General features: G+C 32.0%; 4 protein-coding genes across 4 annotated transcripts; 2 read left to right on the plus strand and 2 right to left on the minus strand.

The window, feature by feature from the left end:
- Positions 1-2,842: 2,842 nt before the first annotated feature.
- Positions 2,843-5,965, minus strand: LOTGIDRAFT_105982 (hypothetical protein; the record flags this gene model as incomplete). Its single annotated transcript, XM_009062118.1, has 8 exons — positions 2,843-3,099; positions 3,423-3,476; positions 4,019-4,129; positions 4,344-4,443; positions 4,685-4,782; positions 5,058-5,178; positions 5,332-5,434; positions 5,796-5,965. The coding sequence occupies 8 exons, from the start codon at positions 5,963-5,965 to the stop codon at positions 2,843-2,845; spliced, it is 1,014 nt and encodes a 337-aa protein (XP_009060366.1).
- Positions 5,966-7,698: 1,733 nt separating this feature from the next.
- LOTGIDRAFT_105898 (hypothetical protein) lies at positions 7,699-9,187 on the plus strand (the record flags this gene model as incomplete). Its single annotated transcript, XM_009062119.1, has 3 exons — positions 7,699-7,987; positions 8,442-8,625; positions 8,716-9,187. 3 exons carry the CDS (start codon positions 7,699-7,701, stop codon positions 9,185-9,187), a joined length of 945 nt encoding a protein of 314 aa, XP_009060367.1.
- A 431-nt stretch (positions 9,188-9,618) lies between these two features.
- LOTGIDRAFT_229192 (hypothetical protein) lies at positions 9,619-14,434 on the minus strand (the record flags this gene model as incomplete). The annotated part of the gene is made up of 10 exons (XM_009062120.1): positions 9,619-9,925; positions 10,119-10,214; positions 10,391-10,517; positions 11,155-11,255; positions 11,543-11,616; positions 12,165-12,313; positions 12,834-12,999; positions 13,420-13,588; positions 13,898-14,012; positions 14,324-14,434. The coding sequence occupies 10 exons, from the start codon at positions 14,432-14,434 to the stop codon at positions 9,750-9,752; spliced, it is 1,284 nt and encodes a 427-aa protein (XP_009060368.1). The 3' UTR covers positions 9,619-9,749.
- A 357-nt stretch (positions 14,435-14,791) lies between these two features.
- Positions 14,792-18,975, plus strand: LOTGIDRAFT_229193 (hypothetical protein). The gene is made up of 6 exons (XM_009062121.1): positions 14,792-14,827; positions 15,645-15,852; positions 16,244-16,382; positions 16,861-16,978; positions 17,312-17,448; positions 17,694-18,975. The coding sequence occupies exons 2-6, from the start codon at positions 15,657-15,659 to the stop codon at positions 17,824-17,826; spliced, it is 723 nt and encodes a 240-aa protein (XP_009060369.1). The 5' UTR covers positions 14,792-14,827; positions 15,645-15,656; the 3' UTR covers positions 17,827-18,975.
- Positions 18,976-19,224: the final 249 nt, after the last annotated feature.

Consider the following 19,224-nt stretch of genomic DNA (forward strand, 5'->3'; position numbering starts at 1 on the left):
TTTAACTGAACTTTTTACAGACTTAAAGTCAAAACCAATGTTTTCTTGACAAGAAACTGAAGTAAATGCATCTATATTTCTTTAACGCACTTTCAAACACTCTTTACTATTAAAACACAAGCATATATCAAGGAAATTAACACAGCAGTTAATAATGTGGCGCCATAGTTATATCTGAATCTATCTACCACATCCACCACATACACTTACAAAAAATATCATCTACATTCTACAATTCTCAACCCTCTGTATATTATATCAGCTCCATCATTGAACATCTGTGAAATATTTCATAGAAAAATGAATAGTAAAGAGTTTTTCTTTATGAGGAGAGTTAGCATTTATCACTTCATTTATTTTCTGTACAATAAACCTTAAAAAATCTATCATATCAATTCATTAACATAAACTGTGGTAGCAATCTGTGTCCTTAAAAATTACTAACAAAGTAGTACATAACTTATAAATATTATAGACTCTGAGATCTACTCTTATCTATATTTATTATAATTTAATAATTTTACAGAAATTGGTCAAAATTTTCTATTTGGGAACAAAGTAACACAAAACACACCTTATATACCAGACTAAACTAAATATTACTGGGACATCCTGGAATATTCCCTGGGCCAATTCTATTATGATTGATACAATTTGAATTCATTATCTATGTTGATTTGTCGCTTTTTGATTCTTCAAAGTAAAATTGACCAAAAAGGTCACATGGTGAAGACCTGTCCAAATTCACAAATCGATGTTTGCTTGCAGACAAAACCAATGACATAAACAAGAAGTATCTAAACAAATGATGATATCCAAGGATGTCCACAACACTACAATAGTACCAACATAGAATAAACATGGTTTCAATTGGAACAATACATCTATAGTAAATCTATATTATATACTATATCTTATAAGCCCAGCTTTTTGGTTTCGTTGTATTTATAGATTTCAAAATAGTATTACATAAAAAGCAGATTTTCAAAAACTACTATTTAAAGATTAAGACATGTACTGAATATACCAATCACTACAAATACAATAAAAGACTAGCAGTTCAAATCAGTTAACAATATCAAAACATATTATCAGAACAGAATAAATGGCAATGGACACTATTCATGCATGGCCTGCATTGTCCTAACTGCTACTGAATTAGTCTGTTTTTTTTGGTTATTTTTTTAGTTATCCATAAATCCTCTACTGATTAAACAGGTGAAAATCTTGGTAAAAGCATGACTGAAACCACAAATATCAGAATTGTAATAATGTGATGGTCAAAAGGTCTAAATGAAGTTTCTCTAAAAGAATATAGTTGTCTTAATATTCATTTCATATTGAGCTCTATCAGTCATCCTTATCTATTGAAAATACTTCAAAATAATCTAAAATATGTATTATGGCTTTAAACAAATATCCCACACCAATGACAAACAAACAACAAAACATTGAAATTAAATAATATACTTATCATAGAAAGCATTTAGCAAACTTGGAATATACACATTGAACTATAAAATAGCATTTAAATACATTCAGCAATTCAAAATACAAATCAACCATTTTGTAATCATATATACCCACAAAACTTGGTTAAATACCGACAATTATATATAGGTGTATGTGATAGTACTATATAAGTCAAACAAGTGTTCCTGAGAGAAAAAATTATGGAGGGGGGGGGGGTGGTAAGAAAAGTTATTTAGTAATAACATTTCTTTGGTGTTTACATTTAAGGGATTGTGAAGAGTTTTCTACCACATCAAATTTGAACAGAAAACTGTCATATGATTTCCAAACAACATCTCTCTCTTCTTAGCTGCCTATTTACAGATACCATTTCTGATTCTGTTTTTTCCTAAGCACAGACCTCAAATATGTTATGTCAGAATTTCAATAACTGGTGCAAAATATTGCTGAAAAAGCCTTCAATCCACATGAAATGCTAGAAAACCTCCTTTCAATCCCTTGAACATTATATGTTCATTACCTCTAAATACAGTGACTATAGACAATAGGATTTTTATAGATCTTCTAGTGTTTCTTGTTCTACCTTTACCTATGTTAAACTTTATATGATACTGTTACATTAAGCCAATTTGAATACTTATCTTTAGCAGAGAATATGAGCAAATTCAATTTGAGAAGGTCCAACTATGTCTATCATATCATAGATTAAAAGTTGAAGTTTAACATGTGGGAATTTCTTCCCAAAACTAAAGTCTTTGCCAATGAAACTATATGATCTAGGGTCTGTTTGATTTAATTGTCAAATCAGGCAACCTAAACTCAAGATTTCACCAAATCAATGCTGATGATGGAGTTCATGTTCAAAACATGTATTGACAGAATGTGCATATGATCAGTTTTTGTTGTTAAGTATTGTATTATTATCTAAGGAGATCTAAGTGCTGATATTGAGAAAAGTAAGAATAAGAGGTGTAAAGCAATCAACAGGCAATATAAAATAAGGCAGGTCATCACACCATTAATAATATATAATCACATACAATCAATCTCATCAAAATATACATTTACATATTTGGCTTCAATTGTTGCAATGGATTGATCCACTCATCCTATGATCTTAAGAATTTCGACATGTCCAGTCAACTATCTGTTAAGAGCACTGTTAAAAGTGCCTTTAAAATACAAATGAATAGTCAATATAATAAATATCTCCAAACCTCTCACAAATTGTCAAATAGAGCCTTTAAAAACTTTCAATTGAATATTTGAAGATTGTCTTCAGGTCACTAAAGACGTAAAGCACTGAAAAAGCCAAATAGCTAGATCTGTATTTTAATGACACTGACATACAACAAGACTGGAAGATAATTTATTCAGCATCACCTTCAGGTGGTATTTGTACATCAGGATAAGGTTCTGAAGGGGAAGGTTGAGGTGGAATTACGTTGATGGTTCCATCTTGTTCTTGTTGAAATATACTCTGTTCTGTTGAAGGTGTATCAGCAGCTGCAGCTAGGTTAGTGAATGATTTACTCTTTACACATTGAAAATCAACATGTCTACTTCGAGCTTCTTCTTTCTCCCATGACATCTTGAAAAATGGTCTTTGGACATAATTATAAATAACTGAAATATAGATGACAGATTTGCCAAAATATAGATCAGATTTGCCAAAATATAGATTAGATTAGCCAATTTATATATATTAGAAGTGTGAATCTACGATGTCTCTCATTTCAAACATGAGGACCAAAAGAACCTCAGAAACAGTTTTCAGTATTGTGCAAAACCAAATTGAGAGAACAAAGGTGCTATATTAACTGATGACACTGAAAGTTTACCAGCCATTTGAACTGACAGAAAATATTCTATATCCTTCGATATCATAATGTGTCATTTCAGTCAGAATTATTCCAGAAAACAGCTTTTTCAGAATTAAAAAGGTTTACCTTCTGGTCTACCACCGGGTCTTCTTTTGATCTTCTCTTTGTACGTTGGATATCCTATAAAAACAAACAAGATATTTCTTTATTCTTTATTTGTAAGATTCTATAACACAGTTGTTAGAGGTTCATTCTTTACATGACATTATTTGCTTGGTTACGTCGAGAAAATGGCAGTTGTGGGTTCCAATCTTCGATTTGGGGTGTGTAAGTCTGATGACCTTAATTAGTCATCTTCACTCATAATTCCAGTCCACCCAGCTGTAAATGAGTACAGATATTCCGGGAAAGATCAATGCCAAGAGGTTTCACTAAGGACCACCTGTAGAAAGGATCCTTAACAGTGAACCTAAGTCGTTACTCACTATCCTTGTAAAATATAGTTGTTTGTTTCTTTTTTTATTCTGATTTCAGAGCTAATCTATATGTGTTATAATCATATTAGTTTAGCCATCATGGTTCTGTTGGGTTAAGATGTAGGACAATCATATATCCACTTACAACCAAGACTGAACCAGAATCTTTCGAAGATTCTAAAACCGAAAGAAATATTAAAATACAATAAAAAGAAAACAGAAAAGAAAAATTCATACAGAACTTACCTTCTATTCCAAGTCTAATTTTCTTTAATCCTCTTTCTTTTAAAACTTGTTTAGCTACGTCTCTATTTTCTACATATTTAAAAAATCTACACATATGGTTATTGGTTATTACTGAAATAATATAAATCTAAGTTAAGTAAAGTATAATGAGAGCACCAAAAACGTGATCAACTTACATTAGTTTCAATATTAATTTGTTGATGCATATTTTGGGCTTTTTAATTTAAAGGGCCATGTCTTCCACTGTGAATAACCAAAAGGATTTTCCAGAAGTTACAGGTACAAATCACTCAAAGTGCACAAGATATCATGGCCACTAACTTACTTTGAGATTGGTCTTCTCCCATTTGAGGAGGGAAATCTTCATCCCATTCTACCAAATCATCTTCTGCTAACACTACTATATGACATTCTCTTTCACCATGCTAAAATAAGAATGTATATACTGATATATATCATCTCTCCATTATTCAACTATTGGTTTGTAAAAATCGGCATGGAACGCTTCTAAATAACCATTTATACACATCTCAAATACTAAATTCCTAAAAGATTTTGTCAACGTCTATAGTGTGCATCCAATAAATAGGGCTCTTTTTAGGGTAAAATAACAAATGCGCACTATACACACACATATACAGAATGTGACTCAAATATTCAACTTACTTGAGCACATTGTACCATTACAGGTAAAATCAAATCTTCTACAAAATGTTCGAATTGTTGTCTGGCTCCTTCATTCGATAGTTCATGAAGAAATCCACCTGTGAAAAACAAAAAAGACATCTTGTCATCAACGAATAATTTCACTTAAAGTCAAAACCCTAATCTTACTTGGTTATATACTATCACAATCATTATTACTAGTGTCATGTCACTAGCAGCACATTCCTTCCCGAACAACTAATACTGCTACTATACTTGATGTCTCTCCATCCTTTTTTGAAAAGTCAACTAACTATTTTTGGTATATTGCAATCCCCATATTACTTTACACTTCTTTTATTTAAGCAACCAATATTTACAATAAAGTACTTACGAAGATTCTGGCATTTGACAGTATCAGCATCAAATGGAATGAGAAGATAATCACAGGCTTCACGTAGTTCGTTAACTGGGGTACTTGGTGGACAACGTACTATACCAGTACGATAGTACTCCTATAAATACAAATCATTTGACCATAAACTGGAATTATCATATACAATTCTGTATAATTCTGAGGGGGAATTTTTTGCATACTTTATATGGTCAGAAGTACAATTTGTTAGAATACAATATAAAAATATAAAACTAGAAGTAGAATTACCTACCAAAATGGAACGGAAAACTGGTGCTGCAATACCATCTGCTACTTCAAATTCACCTCTTTCATTTGGACGAGTAAAATTGTTCTCAAGTGACGTAGTAAACATTCTGAAAATTTACACAGATTTCATATTCAAATCAATCATATCAACAATAAAAACAAAATTACTCAATATGTTACACAATAATATCCATCAAATTCACATTTTAATGGGATTGACTAGGCAAAAAACCTCATTAGAATCAGTCAAGCTCCTTTGAGATCCATATAATAAAGGAATCATGAGAACACGTTTTACTTTCCAAACTTCATTAGGAACACAGGTTGAAATGGACCAGTTGTCTGAAGTTCGTACAGCTTAAAACTCTAAGTAAAGACGTTTCATGTTCTGTTTTAATAATTCAAAAAGGAATCATAAAGGCAAAATAAGCAATGATGAAACTTTCTTTAGTCTATAAACATACATACCTTCCTAACATTGTTTCTGGATGAGCACGAAATAATTCTGGATCTACGACAAATCTAGTATCATCTACAACTAATGTTAACCTATCTCCACTTGGACGCGGACTACAACATTTTGGAGCAGAATTAACAGATAAGGTTGATGGATTTCCTGAATTAAATGTATGAGCCATTTTTCTGTCACATACATCAATAAATAAAAAACATTTTTGATCTTTCACCGGATATCTGGGGGAAGAAGGAGCAGCAGCTTGGTAGGTATTTCTAGGTACGGAATAGTTGACAGACTCTCTAAAATGGTTTAAATCTACTAATGGTCCTTCTTCGTTACTACTGGTATTCTCTAAACTTAATGATCTCACTCTATTTACTAAACACGGTTTTGATCTGGTTGGTCCAATTGAACTGCAATAATAAAATACTCAGTGTTCAATGTGCATGTCATCATACTATTTTTAAAGTTACATTATAATAGAAGAAGTTAAGAAAAAAATCTGAGATTCATAAATTAACTACCGTATGACATTATATAAATATATTTCTTAATTTCAGTATTATTGTTGTATAGGTACTAGGTACAATTCACCAGAAAAAGTTTTTCAAGTTAAAAAGCCAAGATATACCTATAAAAAATACCCAAAACAAATATATATCTAATTTATCACACCTTTTATGTTTAATACAGGTTTTTTTTCTTTCTTCTGCCTCAGAGTAATCACTATCGCTACTGTTTGTGTCGTATTGACGTCGTTCCCTATATGAATGGTGTCTTCTGTAGGCCATTCCACTACAAGAGAAGCGCCTAATACACACTATCAAGTCTTCAAACCAACTTCTGTATCTAATTTTTGCTGGAGTTCATTCACAGTTCAATGCTTCAAATAAAAAATGAAATATTAATCAAGAATGCTAATCACTTATTCAGCTGAAAGATTTCAGCCAGTGGAATAACCAATGTAATGTAGGCCTTATCAGTAGGCTGTTACTCTGATATTTATGCCTATGCTATACCTATTATATGCCCATGCCATGGCCTAGCCTAGACTGATCTTAGTGCAGGTCAAAATATAGCTTTTATCAATGAATAGATACACTTCAGTGGAATATACTATAATGACATTGAAGTTGTGCTGTAGTTTGTATTGAACCTTGATCAAAAGTTTTACCATTTGTAGAGAACAATCAAGATAAATCACTGATGGATGACCACCAAAATAAATGACACAAATACAAAATGTAAAAACATGAAAAAGATGAAGTAAGCTTCTTATGATACTGTTAAAAACCAAGTTGAGGTGGACATCTTAAAAAACATTTACTCTCTCTCTATCTTTAACAGAAATACCTACCTTTGAAATGATTCATACCCAAGAAAAATCCTTCTCGGAATGTATAATATTGAGTTAATAAATAAGAAGTCTAATTTAAGGCATTAGGTCATACGCCATTTTGATCATTGCCTACTGGGTAATGCGACCTTCACCTTCAACAATATTAGATTATGGGTGACTAATTACGGCAAAATGTTTGCAATATTATGTAGCATTGACAGCAATTTTCGGATAATTTCCCCTTAAGAGCAATCCATATAAGGAATATCACTCTATCATCAAAACAAACTGAAAGTAGGTTCCAGTCGGTCGATGGAAAAAAACATTACAAACTTGTGAAGATATACTTTTTTCTCAAAATAAAGAGTCTAATAAGCATTGAAACTGTCAATGAATTTGAACATTTTGGACCTATGTTATTTGACAGACATGTGATAATGTGGTAGGATTAATTGACTCATTTCTCTTCAGCCTTAGGATGAGGTAGGCCACTAGTACGGCACTAGGCATATTATAATGCTTATTGTTCTCACTATTTATACTTACTTTCAGGTCTCAGTATATAAAATACTATTATGGCAAAACCACCTCCAGATCCAATATTTATATTGAGAGGATCCATCAGCCCTGTATCTTGTCTCCATGCCCCAGCTCACAGTCTTGATATCCTATACTGTGGTAATCAAAGTGGACAGATTACAGTGTGGAATTTAAAGTCCAGGAGAGTTACTTGTACCATTGAAGCACATGTCAAGTCCACGGTGCTATGGTTACAGTCATTGAATGAGAAAGAATTGTTGTCTCAAGGAAGAGATGGTTTGATAAAGCTATGGACTTATGAAAATGAACGGTTCTCTGTTAAAAGTAAGTTTCTACAATACAATTTCTAAAAGGGTTTCTGTATTTGTCAGTCACAACAGAGATGGGCTCTAATCTATCTGATCTTAGTATATCTTTGTAAATTTCTTTATTTGTCACAATACATGAGCTCATGACTTTATTATTTTTGTGTATTTTGTTTGAAAATCACTTGCTTATAAACAATTTCAGGCCAGATCTCTGTAACAGTGCTTCCATATTCCTGGTGCACCCCAGAGGTGTATTTGAAATGCTCTGGGCTGAAATTTGGATAGCAGGGAAATTGGGGGATTTTGATACACAAAGTAGCTTGTTTCAGTTTTTATTTTTATGGTAATTTGATATTTTATGGTAGTTTAATAGTACTGGGGGTGAATGTCTGAGAATTTTTTCTCAAGTGGCAGAGTTGTTGAAGTGGAGAAGCACTGTTCTATAATGATGTTATATTTCTCTTTTCTAGCTTCTTTCAAATGTTCCAGTCAAACTTTCTGCTGTTCAGCGTTATTTGAGTTTAATAAGATAAGATATTTAGTTTTACCCAATGAGCAACAGTCTGTCATAGATATAGTAAATATCAAAAACTCTCAACTTATGGCAACATTGAAACCAACAGATCAGAAGTATGGTATGTGTATGTGTGTGAAGTACATTTCATGGAAAAACAAAGGTGACAACAGTGAATCTGAGATCCATAAGGCTTCATCAAATGAGGATAATTGTTCTGATATTGAAAGTAACTCTTATTCAAGTGTTGAGGCTAAACCATTGTTATTAATTGGGTATGAAAATGGTAGTATTATACTTTGGGATATTTTAGCAGAAAAGGTTCTAGATAGATTAGATATGTTCCTGGACTCTATTATGTGTTTAGATTTCTCTAGCCAATTACTAAAGGGGCTTTGTGGCTCTGTAAACAATACATTAAAAACATTTAGAATCACTAAGGAGATGAAATTAATCCAAGATAAAGAGTTAGAGGTGACTAATGATGGATTTAGTAATATTATTATAAGAAATGATAATAAGTTGGTAGTTACTACAGGATGGGATAGTACTATACGCCTATTTAGTATGAAGTCATGGAAACCTCTAGCAGTACTGAAATATCACAAAGAAAGTGTACAATGTGCAACATTTATATCTAATAATATATTAATCTGTGGATCTAAAGATAAACTAATATCTTTGTGGAATATATATACATGAGAGCTAATGGATGCATTCTAAAAACTCTGGTATCATCGTGTTTTGGGTCTGGATTAAACCAGAATATGTTAAAGGAAAACTACCTCTTATGATGACCAACAAATTGAAATTTTTAAACTTTGTTCTTTGTTCATCAGTGCACTTACCTGATGTCATAACTATGTATAATCCAATAAATCTATAAAAACTATTAAATTCTTTAGGCTGAGTAATTTCGAAACATGCTAAGAAGCAGTTTTCAATAATTTCTTAGTTTAATGGATGTATCGTCTTATATAAAGATTCTCTTCATTAGTCATGACACCTGGTAAATCCAATGCATGTAGTTGCAGCTTTAAAAGACAAATTGTAGAGAAATATGTTTCAAAAATATCGAGCCGTTATATTATGAAACACAACACCAAAACAAGTTTATACTGATCAATTAACAATTAGTATACTCCGTTTTTAATTATGCATTTTAAACTAAATTCTGAGTGATCTGATACATAGAAGTAAATAGCATAATTTAAGAATCTTTAAAATTATAATTTAAATAAATACAAGTTCTGCCTATAACAGTTTAAACATCATCAAGTTTATGCTGAGAATATTTATCTATAATATCTTTAATCCAACTGATCCGGCTGTCTGTCTCTGTACAATATTGAACAGCAGACTGTAAACACTGTTTATTATACTGGATAATCAGAACCTCACCATGGTCTGGATTCTTCATATTTTTTATATCTTTACACCCTGAAATATATCAATGTATCCATCAAAATATCATTTTAAAAACAAAAAACTGCCATAACATGCTTGGCTGTTAGACCAGTTGTGTTTCTTCGGAGGGATCAGAGATAGTCTCTTGTTGCGTTTCTGGGTAGCTAGGTCGCCCCATCCCCAAACAACTGTCACAGATATATTAAAATATAAAGAATAGACTTACACACTAGTTCCCCTTCCTTTAGAATCAATTTTCGCCCCCCTCTCTTATCATATATCATTACCATTTCACCATGTATAACTTGAATTAGACCAAACTCTGAAATGATAAAAAAAAGAACATTTTAAAGGGACATCCGGCAATCCTCGACAGTTTCAGTAATAATGTTTGAGCGTAAGGAAATCAATTAAATTTACTGTGGTATTAATTGTCTACAGAAAAATCCCCCCAATATAATCATATAATCATCCATAACGAATATACAGAATACTGACCTGAACTAATTTCAACTTGCTGTCTGGCTGATAAAACAATAAACTGAGATTTCAAGGTGATTCTATAGGTAAATATTGGACTGACAGATTTAAACGCTGTTGAGTTCGAAACCTTTGAATGAAGGACCTACAGAGGATAATACATTAAACATCATTCATTATCGAATTCTTTCTTTCTTCCTATTCCTGTTCTTTATAACATTTTAATAACACTATGCATTTATTATGGTTACAATTTCCATTTATCTTCAAAAAATCATCGGTCGAAACTTACCTCAAAATGTTTGTAACAGGATAATGAACGAAGAAGAAACTTCGTTCTCCTATCTTGGCCAAACTTTTGGAAGCTCTGCTCATGATTGTTCCACTCTAAATGTATATTATGATTTCCTATCTGAAAGAACACTTTGTTTCAATTAGTCCGAAACATCTGCCTCTATTCCTGCCTCTGATAGATGTTATCACAGTTATCAACTGAAGTAGCCGACAACTTTCAAAATTTGAAAATTCCACGTTGGTGCAGAGAAAAGAAAGGAACGAAACATTGTAAGCAAATGCATTACACGTGAGCCGTGTAGTTATTGTTTTCAAAAGAGCGTCTGTAGAAGACTCCTTTTCGACAAACTATTACTCAATGGCTTCTAGTATCAAAAATTCCATTTCTATTATAGAAATTATCATTTTATCAGGGTTTTGGCACTATAAATTAAAATAATTACGAAGCAACGACATGATTGGTTTTAAATTTTAGTGAAAGTGCTTACCCAATATAAGGAATCTTCGAGTGTCGTCCGGTTTATCACCAATATCTGACAATAGGTTTTAGCATGGACTGATATACTACTGTTAGTTCTTCTAAAATAATCTTTAATATTTAAAAAAATAAACTAAAAATAATCAGTACGTAACTTCAGAAGTCATGACTGTTGACTTCCAAACTTTTTTACCAACTGCCAAAGCTCAATTTCAGCAATATTTTTTTTTAAATAAAATTTTAACGTTTAGTTTGTGTACAATGTAACACAAACGCAAAAATATTGTCAATCGACGAATTTGATCCTTTACTTGCACCGATATCATTATTATTCGATGTATTCATAGCTTTACTGGAATAAAACAACAAATTCTAAAATTTTAAGTTCATTGTCATACCTGTTTCACCTACAACAAAAGGGGTTGATTGTATACAAAAACTTTGACCTGTATCTTTAGGTTTCAATATTACACTGAAAAAATTGAAAAATTGAAAAATACGATGTCAATGTTGTTTTATTTGTTTGGAAAACAGCGATAGTTAATACAATACAGCAACGCGGTATACATATACCATTGCACCAACTTTATTCTGCGTCACAAGTCATAGTTGTTCAAAACATGATATATAATCTAGATTGACCTGACAAACAAGACAGGTAAATTAGAAAAAAATTGGCAAGCCCAGTACAGCCGAAACGCCCTTCTATTTTTTGATTCCTCACTGTCGATGACGAACATTGTCTGTTTAGCAATAAAGCTAACCACAACCATAAAGAACCCCGAGCTTCATCCCGACGACTACCCACAATTTTCATGTCAGCTTTTCCGAATATGGGTTTTGACATTGTCACGCTCCGTATGTATGAGGGTGCTCGTTCGACTCGGTATACCTGGAGAGAAATACAACTTCTCGACAAATATTTTCCGGTGTCTCCGAGTTGACATGTCACCGTAATGAATGATACTCTGAATGAGTATGACGAATGGAGGGTTGTGATTTGGACACGATGACCAGTACCTTCCAGTTAATACTACCAGTAAATGATTAACAGGATCACCATGTAATATAATGATAGATGAAGGTGGATATACTGTAATGAGATCAGATTTCTTTGATAATATAATCTTTTTAACCGATTCTTCATCCCAAAACCACAGCAAAGGCAACTGAAATAATAAGATATATAATCTGAAATTTTCAATTTTCCCGTTAAAATTGTTTAATCAATGATTCGTTACAAATCCAAATATGATTTCGGACACATTAAATATCCATGTCTATCATTGGGTACGGTGTCCGGTGCGTTATTATTGAAAGGGTAGGAATAAAACAAGCGAATACGTCAAGGTGTTCTCAGACCTATGCCAGTGCTTTCATTGAGACTCGTCTCAATACACCCTAACACCAGATACGATGTAGTTACGATTTGCTTCTACTATTTTCTACTGCATCGGTAATCTCACACTTTACGCACAACGGACACCCAGCATCGTCTATAATTAGCACCTTTATAGCTTAGTGGTCTCGCTGAGAGGAGTACCGAGTTAACAACATCATTAGGTGTACTGTAAGGGTGAGAATAATGTGCTTAAATATACATCAGAGTAATAAACGAAACCACTAGGCTATAATATTTATGTTTTTATGTGTAAGGTTATTATGTTTTGTTAATAAACACGTTTTTACCTTTGATAAAACTTGAAAGACATGTCTCCGTATGACTCGGCCATCTTCCAGTCCAGGTATTCTAGTAGGTAGATATCTTTTCTGTACAAACCAGTCAACCAACGTCTTGGCAGTTTTTTGAAATAGTTGTCCACATACATTTTTACTTAGAAATATTAACTTACATCTGTAATAAAAAAAATTACCAAATCAACCATAACACAAGGTAAGAAATATAATACTGTTTTAGATTTTATAGCATTAGGTGTCCATAGTGTTATTGTTACAAATGTTAAGATTTTACCTTCTCATTAATGATAATAATATAGTTTCTAAAATAAATACATAGAGGGGAAAAATGTTCCTTTTACTGAATTTACTGTTAACGAAACTTTCCAGTGCACTAATTGTAGAATATTTTCACTAATCTGGAACATAAAGTAAGACATCACTATTACTACTTTCACCTTGTATTTTGAATCCATTGAAAACCCTTTGTGACAACCAATTTCATAAAGAAAATTCTATTAGAAACTGTTTGTGAACCAATGAAATCCTTCTCTTTGTTTGAGTTTGAGAAGTTTCTGATTGTAGAAAACAGACCTACCGAGAAGCGGATCTAACCGAAGCTGTAATTATAATGTCAAAAAGAGTGCTGACTTCACCAAAATAATCACCTTGACATTTCTCATTGATTATTATTAATTCATCATCAACTTTATCTAGGATTTCTACTTGACCATGTAATATTATAAAGATACCTTTTCCACTTTCGCCTGAAATGTAATTCTATCTCAGATAGGGTATTCCTACTTAGGTTGGATAAACCTCGAAGCCCCGGGCAAAAATCTCATAACTAGGTTAGAAATTCGGGCAACCTCAGGTATTTCGCCCTCCCCTCGGACGTAAACTTTGCTTCGATCGCCACTGCTTCCTACTTCAAGTCAAAACCTGTAATTCTATATAAGCCTTCTAAAATGTAAGATGTAAGATCGGAAACATATTCCCCTTTCTAGATGATCGCCGGTTTTATAATGACAAACACTTGATCGTAAGAATGTTCACTATCACTAGACTGCACCTACCAAAGTTTAAAATCATGTCTCCAGCAGAAACATCAATAGTTTCTACACAGTTGTAAAGTTTCTTTAGTTGTTGCTGGTTGAAATTCTCTTCACCAAAGACTTCCAACAAACACTTCTGTAAAAAACAATTATCAGTAAAACTCATGTGAATAGGGCATTGACTTGAATTTCAAGGTCATGGGCATGTAATATTTAAAGGAAACACAGAGTCCAAAACTTGTAAAACCATTAAACCAACCCAACGCTCACATTGCTTTGTCGTAGATGATTGAACCATACATATTATCATTATGTTCTATGATTGCACATAGGAACAACGGGGACGTTTAAGATTCAATTTTTAGTGTGCTCTTCCATGATACCAAGATACCGTTGCGCAGGTGCTCATCACATCTAATAAGAGCAACTCAATGATTATAGGCTTACACTTATTATCGTGTCATTTGCGTTTACTTCAGGTCCAAATGTTGGTAAATAAGCTGTTGTCTCGCCTAAAGTATTTGGAATATCTTTCTTCTTTTTCTTCCAAAATGGCATCGCTCAATCTCCTCGTATAGAGCTAGGCTTATTCTATGAAAAGCATTACGGGACTTCTTTGAGCATTGTAGACAGAATTGTCCAGACATGTATACAAAAAATGATCTAGGATATCATCAGGTCTACGCTTGACTAGAGTTTGTCACATAGAGATACGTTTTTATTCATTTGTACCTTTATTGGCTGTAGAAATTCCCGTAATATTCTAATGTTTTTATCTTTATCGTAGATTTGACGATTTACTCAAATATCCAATCGGCAGTGCTCGACATTGTTCGGCAGTATAAAGTCAATTTATTTCATCCCGTTTGACTGTCTGGATATTCAAGACATTGACTCTAAAATTAGCCTTTCCATGTTAGGAATGTCACTTTCGGTTGTGGGTTGAACAAGGTATTTAACTAATTTCCTTTTCTTATTGGCATTAAAAGGTTTTCTTGGCTAGGTGAATTAGTTTGTAGACTCTATAAGGATCTTTTCAAGGTAAATTTGAATGTATTTTATACCAGGAAACCTATTTATAGCTCAGTATAGTGTTACGGTGTAGAACTGTGTGCTACTTTGTTGTATACTACAAGACTTATCTTGTGGTACTGTTTATAGGTATGTAGGTAGTTAAGAATTGGACTTAAATTGTCACTGTTACACTTATTAATGATCAGAATAACTCATTGGGAATTGATTTATTTCATTACATTATCAAATACATCAAAGAGAATGTAACAAGAAACATTGAGTTTAATATAACATACAAAACTTTAACATGCCAAATAATGAGTACAAAATTACAATGGGATAGGCTACATTCGTACATCATGAAAAAAGATATAGGTATGAGTAGGATAGGTATGAATAATAGGAAGGAAAGTCATATTAAAGTGCAACCTCAATAATGCTGAGATTTATCCCACTCTCACACTGGGTGTACATTACATTATAGGTAGAAAAATATATATTTCTTACCAATATCAGATTAATACATACCGGTAGTTATGACTGACTTCTTGATATATATTTTTTTTTAAAATTTGTATCATTTTGGATAGAAAAACATGGTTCCAATATATATTCTATGTGGAAGCTTTTAGAGTAGTAAAGTGAGTAGCAGTATTGATATAAAATGAACCAGGAGTTGTGCATATTCAATCTAAAAAACTTTGTTTTATAACCAAGTAGAAATTCCAAACAATTTTCTCGTGTCTTCTTGCAGGATATTGTCAAAATGATGATGAAGATTATTTTTGCTGTGACCTTATGGAATATTCTGTCTGTGTTTGGCCAATTAGATCCAGACCAGATGCCATCAGAATGGACCCCTGAACAATTTCCCAACCCACAGAGAAATTCTCAAGCTTGTGGATTAAGGAATGAACGAGGCTATGTTTGTGATCCAAATCGAATTCTATCTGAAGAAGAGAGTAAGTCACAATTTTTGATGGATAATCAAAAATTATCCCTAAACAGTATTTCTTATTTTGAAAAAAAACATATAGTTTTAAGTAATTTCATACAGCTATAGTACCTCTGAAGACTATTTATTTCTGTTGTAATATCTATTATATTCATATTATTTAACTTATATTAAAGAAAGAGCACCAGTAACACTAACAGATATATTAATATCATGATGGAGAAATATCTGTTTTTCAAAGCATCACCAATGAACTTAAATTTAGGTGTTTGTTGACTGAGCAAATGGGAGCCATGGTTTTTTTTACCCCTTAATGAAAGACATTATTTTCAACACTATGAAAATTCAGTGATTTTTAGAGTCAATTCTCTACCCCTCTATCATTTGATATTTTACAGTTGATGCATTAAATTGGTTATTATTGGGATTAGTTCAAAATGATACTCATTGTCCCTGTAGTGTGTGGGCATGTGAACAGAAGAAACAAGGCTATTCTGTTGGTATTGCCATAGTAAAGAAGTTGAAACTTCCTACCAGGTTAGTTTAGGTTTACTATGTATCATCCACTATACCTCCAATCAGCTGGAACTGGGGGTATACTGACCTAATAAGGGGACAACTGTGGGGGTTGAGACTCCAAAATGGAAGCAGTTAGGTAGAGCCATAGCAAAAGCCTAGGGATCTGAAGGGTTCTAATAAGTAGACAGATTAAAATGGATTTGTTTCATTCTTATACATATAGATATCATATTTTGAAATTTCTTAAAAATGAAGTAAAGAGAGCACATCCCTACTCTGTACACCATTATCTGAATAACAAGCTGAATATCAGAAATGATAGTTTCACTATTTAATTTTTTAATGACTGATCAGAAAATAGTCAAAAATGCACTCTGATATCATATATATACACCTCTTGCTTTTCACTATACTGTTCAGTGTGTGAATTTTTAATATTTTAATAGTGTTTCCTTTTTCATTCAATATATTAACAATACCTTTATTGTCCTTACAGAACAATGCGACCTTTAGATCAAGCTCGAGCCTTTGCACATTATTTAGAAACATCTCAGTGGCATTTTGGAAGATGTGAAGAAGGAATTGTAGTGTTGTACTCTCAACAAGATGGAGCTGTAAGTTAACTTGAAACTGAATAATAAGTTACTACTAGCTGTGGGGATTTTTCAAATAATATCAGAGTTCCAGTTGATGGTCCTTCCTTCTGTGCCAGGAATTTATGCCATAGTGGCACTCAAATTTATTATATTCCATTATTAGTTTGAAGTCAGTAGTAACCAAATGAAACAAGTCCTTTTATGGATAATACATTATTTTTGTAGTTCAGGTTTGCAACATTTTAAGCTCACTTCTTATGAAAAAATGCATCTAAGTAGGTCTTTTATAGCTACCATTGCTTTGTTAGCATGACTTAAAACACAATAAATTTTAATCTATTTTAATTTCAGCTTCAATTTATGGCTGGTCAGACAGCTAGTCAGATAGTAACCAATGATGTAGCTAGAGCTATTGGTGATCAGGTAGCTTATAACTTCCGTAATGGTGAACCACATCATGGTTTATATGAACTGGTTCTTTTACTCAGGTGAGTTTATACTTATAAATTATCGGATAAAGTTTATCTACAATGACAAGAACCTCAGATAGAAGTTATAAGAGTCACTAATACAGAAAGGAATGCAAGAAAACCTCTTTTGAATTTTTTATTTTATATATTGGTTTTGTTACCCATGATAAAGTTACACAACAAGTTTTTTGCAAATCTTGTATGACAATAATTCATAAAGGGTGATCTGTCCACTCAAATAATTTGTAAAATTTTACTTACAGGTCTGTATTGAATGGAAATAAAATGTATGCATTAGCCCCCAGTGCTGAGGCTTTACATGGTGGAGCTGAATCTCTAACTGTTGTTATCTCAACTTTATTATTGACTCTCACCTCTTTCTTTATTTTATCTTGATCTAACTGATATATTTATTAATTCCTGTTACTGTACCAACTTTCACAAGTAAGCACCTGTTTGCTCTGCAGGAAATTTCAGTGATAAGATACTGTTATACAAAAAATTGGTTGTGATTAAGTTAAAATAGAAAAAACTATGGATGATTTTGGTGCTTATCGAAATATTTGATATGAAAACTATTTTGATATTGAATTTTTTTTTTCTTCTGATACTCCTCGGGGATATTTTAACAAACTTTGAAATAAGCAGAGACTCATTCTATGTACATTAATAGTTTGTTGTCATATTTTTCAAGACACCCTATGCAATTTTATGAACAAATGATGATTCATTTAACTTTTTTGAATATGCTGTATTTCTCTATCATTGAAATTATAGCCTTGTGCTTCAAGGAAATAAAGTATAGCTTGATAGAGAAAATTCATAACACTTTTCTTTTACAATCTCAGAATATGAGATATGAGAATGAGAATATTGGTATCTTTAAAATTTATTTGTTTAAAACAATGAAACCGATGGTGCTGTAATCAGTGTAAAATTGCCATTTAGCATAATAATCTGGTGTAATATATTTGTCTGTCTTGCCTAGGATTGAATTTAGTTTTAAGTTATAGTTTCATACTCTTTACTTGTTATTTTGGTTATATTTATGTAATATAATTATATGTTTTATTGTGCCATTTTTCACATCAACAAAGAAAGTTATTTTGTAATAATTTGGGCTGTTCAAAATTTAATGTCAACATGTTTGCAGAAATCTTTTCAGCTTGAACATTTTTTAAAGATTTTGATATTAGATCAGAATTGCTGATTTGTGTTTTAGAAACCTTAAATAGCTTGCGACAATGCTGCCTGGTGATTTTTCGAAGAATAATACACCGAAATCCATCCACTTTTTGTGTTTATAAGAATATTCAGCATCGATTTTTTTCCAATTTCTTGCATTTATTTTAAGATCATTTTCTTGGAATTTATTTGTTAGTTTGTATGTTATTTATAGTGTTTTAATAGTTTGATGATGAAATATCGTGTTCTTTTAGCTTTTATCTTACACCAATATATTGTATTTATATACTACTGTAGAAAAACAATAGTTTTCTAATTTTATAAACTAGTTTATCATTAAAATAAATACTCAATACAACTATATTAATCTTTATTAATTAATTAATATTACTCTATATTTAGAGTGTATTCTGTTGTCTCTAATACAGTCTGCAATAGTGTAAGATTTGTATGTTTATAGAATAACTTGATCAAGAAACATATTACTTTGTATCAGTGTATGTGAGCTTTCAGGATTGACAAAGAAAAATACAACTCCAATGTTGTTCTTAACATCATTTTCAAATTCTGCCCTCTCTTTTCATTATATACAACATGATGTATCGATAA

The sequence above is a fragment of the Lottia gigantea genome, assembly GCF_000327385.1.
Source record: "Lottia gigantea unplaced genomic scaffold LOTGIsca_5, whole genome shotgun sequence".
NCBI classification, from domain to species: Eukaryota; Metazoa; Mollusca; class Gastropoda; family Lottiidae; genus Lottia; species Lottia gigantea.